Here is a 9,903-nt window from a genome sequence, read left to right as displayed (position 1 = left end):
GGTGGTTTTGATTTTCCTTTTATTTAGAAGAGTATTATTTTATTTTAAGTTAGTTGATATTTTATTGTTAGTTTTTATTATTTGTACTTGTCCCAAGGCTCTATTTGCACCTATTTAAAGGTTGTGTACAAACATGGTTGCTTATTAATCATGGTTGTGCATCATCAAAAAAGGGAGAGATCCTTGATAAGGGAAGCGTTGATTTAGCTAAACCTTAATCTCACAGTGTTCTGGTTTTTATGATGACAACACATTAATAACACATGTATTGTTATGTGTTACTGTCAACACCCAATTTCGTCTGGGTGACTAAATAATAGGACTTGTTTTTTTATTTTATTTTTATTTTTTCATTTTTTTTAATTTATTTTACTATTTGGTATTTGATTTAGCTTTCTTTATTATTATTTAATTTGATTTTATTTTTTATATTCATTTTAAAAAAAGAAAAAAAAAAGAAAAAAAAAGAAAAAGAATAAAAGAGAAAAAAGGGAAAAGAAAAACAAAAAGAGAAAAGGAAAAAGAATAAAAAAGAAAAAAGGGGGCTGTACGGGAATAAAATAAAAAGAAAAGAATGGTGATTAAATGGGAGAGGTGCTGCAAGTGATGAATTGAATTTGATTTCCTTGGAAAAATTCCCATAAGCAATTACTATTAATGCATGACAAATCACTTTAGAATATTTTCGAAATTTTGTTTTATTTGGTAATAATTTGAATCAACATTATGACAATCATTACAAGCAATAATTAAAAATAATATATTGATTGTGTATTCAGTTTCTTTTTAAAGAGAAAAATATGATTTATTTTTCTTCAAAGACCATTTATTTCCTTATTTTGCTAATTGATAATTAATTCGCCATTAAGGCAAGATCACAATAATAGTACAAATGTGTGTATATAAATATGCACCTTGTAAACAAGAAGATGGGAGGAGAAAAATCCAATTTTGGGAAGAGAACGTAAGGGAACAGAGAGAAAAAGGCTTCGGGCTGCATGCACCCTGGTTTTCTCTACACCTGTACTTTTTTTTATCTTATTTCATGATCTTTATTTTTATTATTTGATTACCAGGTTTTTATTGCATATGACTCCCGTAATTTTATATCCCCTCATCCCTTGTTTTTGTGATTTATTTGTTTCATCAATGTACATCAATATTACATGCCCATTTTATAATATAAACAATAAAAATAAAAATTATAAAAAATAAAAAAGATAAAAATTGCAAAATTATAAAAAATAGTTTTATAATTTTTTTTTATAGTAACGTTGTTTTTTAAAGTAGTTGCTTGCAGTTGCTTTCTAAAAAATATAAGATTGTAAAATTAAAAAAACAGTTTTAGTGTATATGGTTTATATTTTTACATTCCTTAAAAACATTTGCGTAAATAATTTTACTATTTTTTATTCTAAATGGCTAAGTAAATATCATTTTGACTTACGTAAATATCATTATTTTCCTTTTTAACTTTATTTTAAATAGGTATGAAAAAACATTATTTTAATATTACAAAAAATTAGTACAAAAAAATGAAAAATAAAAAGTAAATAATATAAGGTAAAAATAAGATAAAATATATTATAAAGGTTAAAGCACATGTGTGATCGCACGCATCGTCCTTGTGCTATAAAACATTTTCTTCTTCCATAAAAATAATTAAAAAAATATGTTTTAAAGGTTTAAGCACGTGTGTGATCGCACGCATCGTCCTCGTGCTAAGACCTTTTCCCCTTTCATAAAAATAAAATAAAAATGTTTTAAAGGTTTAAGCAATCGCACGCATCGTCCTCGTGTTAAGACCTTTTCCCTTTTTATAAAAAAAATAAAATATGTTTTAAAGGTTTAAGCATGTGTGTGATCGCACGCATCGCCCTCGTGCTAAGAACCTTTTCCCTTTTTTTATATCAAATACCACAATAAATATTTTCAAATAATAAAGAATCTCTCAACTAGAACTACGTAACCCTGATTTCTCATTTTGAGAATATGTAGGAGCAAGGTCGATCCTTGTCGGGCGCAAAAAATAAAAAAAATATTTTTGTTTCTTTAGAATTTTATTTTCAGGGATAATTAAACATTTTGAAAAACCACATCAAGTTTGCGTTTTTTAATTAAAGGTACTGTCTTCGGATAGGCGTTACACATAACCGACTCCCAAACCCAATCTTTGGTTTTCGTGGACCGTGCCTTATCATTTTATGGTTTTTCTGTAGTTTTCCAGAATAAACTATGGTGGCGACTCCAAACTCTTTTTCAAAATCAAATCGTTTTCTTTTTTGGATCGTCGTCCCGTCGCGATTCCGGTTGCGACAATTACATGTTCAATTCTTTATTATGAATGATATCTTAAAGAACATGTTTGTGTTGATTCTCATATATGTATGCATATTCATAGATTTTATTTTTGATACATCATTTGTGATTGTATTACATATGTTTAAGAAAAGAAAACCACATGCATTTTGTTGAACTTATATTGTGTGGCAAAACTGCAAGTTTTAAGTAGACTTCATTATGAAGTAAGTCAATTAAAACTCGCGACTTTGCACAGATTTTCAAAAGTGTTGTGAGTAATTTTGCATTGAAAAGTTTTTCAAAACTGATTTGAAGTGTCTAAGTTGACTGCACGAGTAGTGAATTCGACTTAGTTAGTTATTTGTTTGATCAAATTATGCACTGCTGGTGTTCATCATATTGATCAAGACTTTCTATCAATCTTTGGAAGAATGTTGTTGTCCTCTTGGGATTACAAGAGGTGAACTCGTGGAGTTCTGTACACTTTGAGGATTGTTCAAAGTAGGTTGAAGATTGCAGAAGAAGGGATATCTTGCTGCAGATCTTTGTGTTGTTGCATATACTTTTAGTTAGAGGGTTAGATAGATTGTCTATATTTTGACGTGGAGGTCTCTATAGAAATCTTGTGTGAAAACCTTGACTAATATAGTGCATTGGCTTCCTGGTTGTAGAAGGACACTAGATGTAAGCATTGAGGTCGAACCAGTATAAAAACTTTGTGTTTGCTTTCTTTCCCTACACTTTTACTTTAAGTCGACTTTACAATTTACACATTCAACTTTATGTTTTCGCTGCACTTAAACTTCTTATTCCTTGCGATTCAATAAATTTTGTAAAACTTTATATTTTGCGAAAAAGATTTTAAAAAGAATCTAATTTTTGAACCTCACCAATTCATCCCTCTTGATATTAAAACTTAGTCATCCTCTTTCCAACAAAGGTAACTTCAACTATTCTCTTCAAACCATCAACGGGCGGAGTAGGAGACTTTACCAAAATTTAATTAAGAAAACCTTACGAAATAAGAAAGGACAAAGAGACTTCAAAAGTGTGGTACTGTGAGCCATTCAATTATTCATAGGCATATCCTATAGAAACTTCTCATAAACTCTGTTCCTCTCTCTCTCTCTCCAAATGTAACCTATATTTTAGCAAGTATATGCAACTTCCAAAGCATACAAGCAAAGAAATAGTGACCATTGTTGCTTCTTTAAGTGTTCTTCAGTCATCTTTGTCAGTGGCTTTCAGTCATCTTTTGCTAGTTTTGAGTTTCTCATAAACACTCCATAAATTCCCACATCTCAAGAAATTCATCGTGTTCTATTCTGTTGGCATTTTTACAACTTATTATGTAACCTCAATGTAATATATGTAAAAAATATAATTTTCTTACTCGTTTGCTTTTTGTTTAAAGGAGGACACTTATTGTGCCGGGAACTAAATCATAAATAGTAATTCTTGCAAACATATAACTAGTAATTCTTATAGAGTAGTAGAATTTACGTTTAACTCAATTTTCACAAATATATTTATATATTATAATTTAACTATATTTCTAATCAACCTAAACTTTTTAACACTATACTTAGTTTTATCTCAAGTTTTGATAAGTGTTATGTATCTATGCAAATTTTACTGAAAAAAGTGAAGTTATCTAAATGTCATAAATTACCTTCATATAAGTCTTAAAATTTGATCACCTCGTAACGTATAATGATTAACTTTTGAATTCTTCACCTTCATTATGCAGACTCATTTATTTTTTAACTTTTCATCTTCTTAACATCAAAGAATATTTGAGTTGAACAATCTCTAACAAGTGATCATCCAATATGAAGAACACAAATAGACACACTTGCATAATACAGAATCAGTTTCTATTTAAATTCCACAGAAAATCTTCAAATCTCACATTAATATCCACCAGATGAAAAATCCTTATTCTTTCTCCTTATGTAACCACTGCATAATTATTTCCACCCTCTTCATCTCCCCACACATCAGCCGTTACTAACACTCTCCCCACTATATAAATCCCACACAAGTTTTCTCCAAAAACCATCCACACTAAGCAAAAAAACTCACCTTGTTTTCTGCTAAAGATAATGGCTTTCTCTAGCATACCCTTTGTTTTGACTGTTCTTGTGATTACTGCAAATGCATCTGTTGCTGATTCTAGAGCACTCTCCGACCCATCTACCCCTCTAAGCCTTGCTCTTAGGTTGAAGGTGGAGGGTGAACCCTCGAACTGTTGGGAATCACTGTGGCGTATGCAAGCATGTAGTGGAGAAATCATAACGTTTTTCCTCAATGGTGAGACCTACCTAGGGCGAAGTTGCTGTGAAGCTATTAGGGTTATTGGACATGATTGCTGGCCTAACGTTGTTGGTTCTCTAGGGTTTACCTCTGAAGAAACTGATGTTTTGGAGGGATATTGTGATGAGGCTGTTCATTCACCACCACCACCACCATTATCAGTAGATCCTTGAAGGGGTTTGAAAGTATATGTGTCAAATTTAACTGAATAACAATGTCATTAGACATTCATGAATCAATAATAAAATTCTATGTTTGTTCCTTTTCTAATATATCATCTGATTGTGTTTCTTTGCAGAAACATTTTTCTTCTTAATATATTTTTGTTTGATTTATTTCTCATTTAATCGGTAGAATCTGAAATCCTGCCCTGTGTTTAGAAATACTTTTCTAAATAAATGTAAATAGTTTTTTAAATAAATATATTAAGAAGTATGTAAAAATCTATTGTTTAAAAGAAGGAAAGAATAGCTAGTACACTTGGAATTCAGTGTTAAAAAGTAGAACTTTTTATCATTGTATAAACTTTTTATTTGTGTAAATATATTTATTCTGGAAGAGAATTTAGTTTGAATGAAGAATAGGAAGTGATTTTTGCATGAGAGCAGAATAGAGAAGAAGATTCCAAGTATCAGGAACACCAGGAAGACACCAATGGCTGCAATCCAAGCCTCTATGACCTCCATTACCATAAATAGAAGGGTGACCATCTTTTCTCAGCTGTGAAAGTGTAGTAAGGTCCAACAATTCCACTGTCTTTTTCATGGATCCTATCACTTTCTGTAAGCTCAACTCTGCTGGAACTGCTCCTCCTGGATACTTGGATCCCAAAACTGGCCTACTTTCTCTCAAACATGTCTCTCCTGCATGTTCACCCCAGTTTTCTGCATTCTCATGATCTGGAGAGACCCCTTGGAAGAAAACCCTTGTTTCTGCAGGGTTAACATTGTCGTCAACCCATTTCGCCCATGTTTTCATTGCTTTCTCATATGCGACCAATCGATCCATGTCTCTAACTGTTTGATTTCCATCTTGAATGAAATCCCATCTGCAAAATTATGAGAAGAAAGAGATAAAGATGATGAAGATAGTGAAACAAGCTTGTGTTGTATGGTTTTACATACGGTTGTTTTCTTCCCGTGTGAAGCCACCAATGCCAAGAGTCAAATATCAGTACATCTACTCCTTTCCACGTTTCACCAGCTCCAATTGAATCTAGTTTTAGAACTCGACCATTTTTTTCTCTAACAATGTCCACCAGAAATGCATTGCGTGAGAACATCAACTTCACACCATAGCTCTGCAAATCATCTCATACAGTTATCAACCTCTTTTAATGCACAGAAAAACCCATGAGAGATAGAAAAGGAGATCTAACCTTGAAGGTGAAAATGGAAACACCACCATTCCTTACTATTGAATATGGAGCAGATGGCAGAGCTACGTGAAGCATGCAAGTGAGTGACTGCCATTGGTTCAAACTCAAAGAGTCACCCACAAACATCAGACTCTTCCCTCTCAGTCTTGTTAAGAAATCTTCACCATTGAATCTGCACAACAGTTTCATTCAGACACATCTTACATATCTTTCAAATGATCCTAATTGAGGACAAATTTTGTTGAAAGCACTGAATTTATGAAGTAGTTCAAACATACATACATCCCTAACAACCTTATTACCTAATTGGAGTGTTCTAAAAACAGTCAAAATTAAGGTTTCAAACATAAAAAGAAAAACATAATCAAAGTTTTACAATAAGATCACAGTTTCATTGCATTCTTATCATTGTGACAAATTGTTGCTACAGTTGCAGTTGTAGTAACATAAATCTTAAAAACCTTCATTGTCAAAGATAATTTCTCAAAACCATAAACATAATATATTATTATTCCTTAATGGATCAGATATGAATAATGGTTTAGAAGAAAAATCTGAAGAGTTTAATCAATTAACTGGAGATGGCTGGTTCTGACATGAATAACGATGACCATTGGTTTAGTATATTGTTTTTTTCTTCCCTTCTCATTTTTTAATAAGAAACATTTTAAATCAATAAAAGTATTTATTTATGAAATGGTAGCAATGAAATGGAAATTTGTCCAAATTGAAGTTATATTTTTAAGGCTAAAATCTTTTTCTTTCCTCAAATTCTTATAAAAAATTCAATTAAATCCCTATTTTTTATTTCATTTAATAATTTAGTTTTTTAATTTTTAAAATTATCCAATTAGATATTTTCATTATATTAATTTTAGATTTTTGTTATAATTTATACATCAAATCACTCTACGTAAAAACTAAATAAAATTTTTAAAATGAAGTAATTTGATACATAGATTATTATGGAAATCTAACGTCTTTCTAACATAACGTAAATGGAATCATTTTAAAAAACTAAAAAGACAAAATTAAATCAAATAAAGATTAAGAATCTAATTAAACTTTTTTATAAAAATTAGTACAAAAATGGATTTTAACCTATTTAACATAAAGTATGGAAAAAGTGTGAGGAAATAAAATTAGATACACTATCAAACTCTATTTCAAGATTTCTAAAATCACAAACAAAACTGAGTCATGCAGCTTACTTGTAAAAGTGATTTGCTACCACATATCACTAACTCTACATTTTGTCATAAGAAACAAGTAAAAGGTCCTTTCATGATTCAAATATTTTCCTTTTTAAGTTATCACATATTATTAATTTCAATGTTCTTGATTTTTATTTTTACATCATAAAGTCAGTATTTGACAAAGGTCTTTTACCAATATAAGGCTCACTTATATGAATTAGTTGTTAATCTGTACTCTTCATATATTTCCCAAAACAAAGGGAATTTCATTACTTGAAGAAAGAGTACTAGTTATAAAGATACTACCTTGTAATTCAATGTCAAGAATTTTTCTTTCTATATATGGAAGGACATGCCAGAAAATGAAAATTTCTATAATTTTTCTCTTCTGACTGTAATTGTTTTCTGGTTCTAACATGGCAAAAAAGTTTAGTAACAAGAAAGCTTTGTTATAGTTCAAAATTACCAACAAAATATGGAGAAGAGAAATCTGGGGGAATTATGTGCAAAACATTTTCCAGATATTCTAAGTGCACTTTAGAGGGTGGAATATAAAAAAAAAAAATTGACACCTATATTAGTTCTGATGCAATATCACTATTATTTGTGATATATAAAGATATTTAATAAAAAAATATAACTTGATATTTTAATTAATACTTGTTATTTTATTTTATCTAGGCTTCAACCTCACCAAAGAAAAAAAAAAAAAATTACTGGCTACTGAGGACTCTTGTCTTTCTCTATTGTATTCTTCCATCTAAAACTAAAACAGAAAATTCAAATGTAACTTTGTATTTATACACACTTTTAATACAATATTGTGATACAAAGAGATGAAAGGTAAAATTATTATAAAAAAACTGTGAAACAAAATATTGGAAATAACTCCTATTTTCTCTCTCAGTGTAATTTATTTATTTATTTATTTATCAAATAATTTTATCTCTCTTTCTCTAATGGAGATTTCCTTACTTTCTAACTTTCTTATGTAGAATACATTAATTCTGTAATTACTAAAAGTAATGTTATTTATTATAATTCTTATGATTAATATTAAGTAGTACTGTCTCTACTCCTCTTTCATTCACCTTTACTAAAAAATATTAATACATCTATTTTTAATATGTTTTTTATTTCTTGATAAACATTAACAATTAATTATCATAAAATGCACTTGTGTACATATGCATATATTTACACTTAATTGAGTTGCCATACTTGTTAATATAGGTTTGAAAAAAAATGATGAAAAACGGAAATAGAAAACTTCAATATAAAAGAAATTCCTAATTTTAACATATAATATTCTTAAAAGGGAAATATTAATGTCAATTTGACATAAATGTATTTCATAAATATTAATTGAATACAAAAGAAATATATGACAAAATTATTAATTAAACCTTTTAAAATATACCAACTTAAATTTTCATAAAGCAATAACATTTATTATACCCAATGCGTTTAATAAATAATAAAAGGAAAACAGTCTGAAATATATATATATATATATATATATATATATATATATATATATATATATATATATTCTTGTAATTCAATATGTGAGAAAGAATTTCTCTTAAAATGGATGGGTTGTTTTTATCAGCAAAAGAACATATAAACTTGAAAGTGGCTCGACTCTTTTAAGAAAAAACCAGAACTCCTATCTATGATGGTGGATGAAGTGTAAAAGTCAACATATCATTTAAAACTGAAAAGACGTAATTCTGGAAGCAGAAAAAACATGAATCTGAAGCAAAAAACATGCATTGGTGAATCTATGTCCACCAGAAAGAGTAGTGAGAAAAACAATAAAATGGCATGCACTGATAAAAAGAAAAGAGACAGAAAGAGAGAAGAATGCAGACATGTACCTCGTTATGTTACACCCCGTTGGTTGCCATCTATAGTTGAGATAGAACTTATCTGGTCTGCCATTCTTTTCACAATCAAATGCCGGCTCTATAAAGGGACACATTGAGCTATGATAAAGAGGGTATGAATCATCATAAACCCAGCTTCCTTCGAACAAGTTGCAACCATTCTCTGCAGATCTTATACCATGAATGAGAAGGGTAAGAAACAGCACAACAGATATGGAGGAAGACCACCCCATGGAGCTGAAACAATGGTGGAAGAAGAGAAGTGTGGTTAAAGGTGGATCAGAAGGAGTATTTATAATGAATATCGATAGAGGATGGTGATGTTTGGAATTTGAGTTATGTAAATATGACGCAAGATGATTGAAGAAAGCAGTTTCAAAACTTTGTTTGTGCTGTTTTCTGACAAAGAATCAACTGCCGCTTGGGCATATGAGAGAAGAAAAAAATATCATTAATGCATTTTAATTAAGACTTACCATCAATAACTTTTTTTCCAAGATAATATTTACCTTTAAAGAAAAAATCCCTAAATAGATTTACTGAGTATTATTTTTCCAAATCAACCTATTTACTGTATTTTTTAGTTTTTTTTCTAAATGAGAGAGCAAAATAAATTATGGAAAAATTATTTAAATAATTAATTAAAAACTTGACTTAAATTTTAATTACTTTGTGAAAAGGATGACATAAAGTATAATTTATGATTTTTTAATTTAATTTGAAATTAAATTTGTTATTATTAATTTCCTAAAAAATAAAAGTATAATAAAAAAAATTATTTATGATCACTGATAATTGGGACGTCTCAAATGTTAAGATATGT

General features: G+C 29.4%; 2 protein-coding genes across 2 annotated transcripts; one reads left to right on the top strand and one right to left on the bottom strand.

Moving 5' to 3' along the window:
• The first annotated feature begins 4,159 nt into the window (after positions 1–4,159).
• LOC106766052 (egg cell-secreted protein 1.1) lies at positions 4,160–4,904 on the top strand. Its single transcript, XM_014650814.2, has one exon. It carries the CDS (start codon positions 4,407–4,409, stop codon positions 4,788–4,790), a length of 384 nt encoding a protein of 127 aa, XP_014506300.1. The 5' UTR covers positions 4,160–4,406; the 3' UTR covers positions 4,791–4,904.
• Positions 4,905–5,173: 269 nt separating this feature from the next.
• On the bottom strand, positions 5,174–9,485 carry LOC106767772 (protein trichome birefringence-like 43). The gene is made up of 4 exons (XM_014652721.2): positions 9,072–9,485; positions 5,996–6,167; positions 5,742–5,917; positions 5,174–5,665 (listed from the first exon to the last, which is right to left on the bottom strand). The coding sequence occupies exons 1-4, from the start codon at positions 9,311–9,313 to the stop codon at positions 5,182–5,184; spliced, it is 1,074 nt and encodes a 357-aa protein (XP_014508207.1). The 5' UTR covers positions 9,314–9,485; the 3' UTR covers positions 5,174–5,181.
• Positions 9,486–9,903: the final 418 nt, after the last annotated feature.

The sequence above is a fragment of the Vigna radiata genome, chromosome 7 (assembly GCF_000741045.1).
Source record: "Vigna radiata var. radiata cultivar VC1973A chromosome 7, Vradiata_ver6, whole genome shotgun sequence".
Lineage (NCBI taxonomy): Eukaryota > Viridiplantae > Streptophyta > Magnoliopsida > Fabales > Fabaceae > Vigna > Vigna radiata.
The sequence above is the reverse complement of the archived record's forward strand: the minus strand, read 5'-3'. Positions and strand labels throughout refer to the sequence as shown.

Excerpts from the sequence above, each read along its gene's own strand:
- LOC106766052 (XM_014650814.2), top strand. The coding sequence starts at position 4,407 with ATGGCTTTCTCTAGCATACCCTTTGTTTTGACTGTTCTTGTGATTACT.
- LOC106767772 (XM_014652721.2), bottom strand. The coding sequence starts at position 9,313 with ATGGGGTGGTCTTCCTCCATATCTGTTGTGCTGTTTCTTACCCTTCTC. Across the intron at positions 6,168-9,071 it reads ACGGGGTGTAACATAACGAG|ATTCAATGGTGAAGATTTCT; the intron begins GTACATGTCTGC and ends ACTGTTGTGCAG. Across the intron at positions 5,666-5,741 it reads CACACGGGAAGAAAACAACC|ATGGGATTTCATTCAAGATG; the intron begins GTATGTAAAACC and ends ATAATTTTGCAG.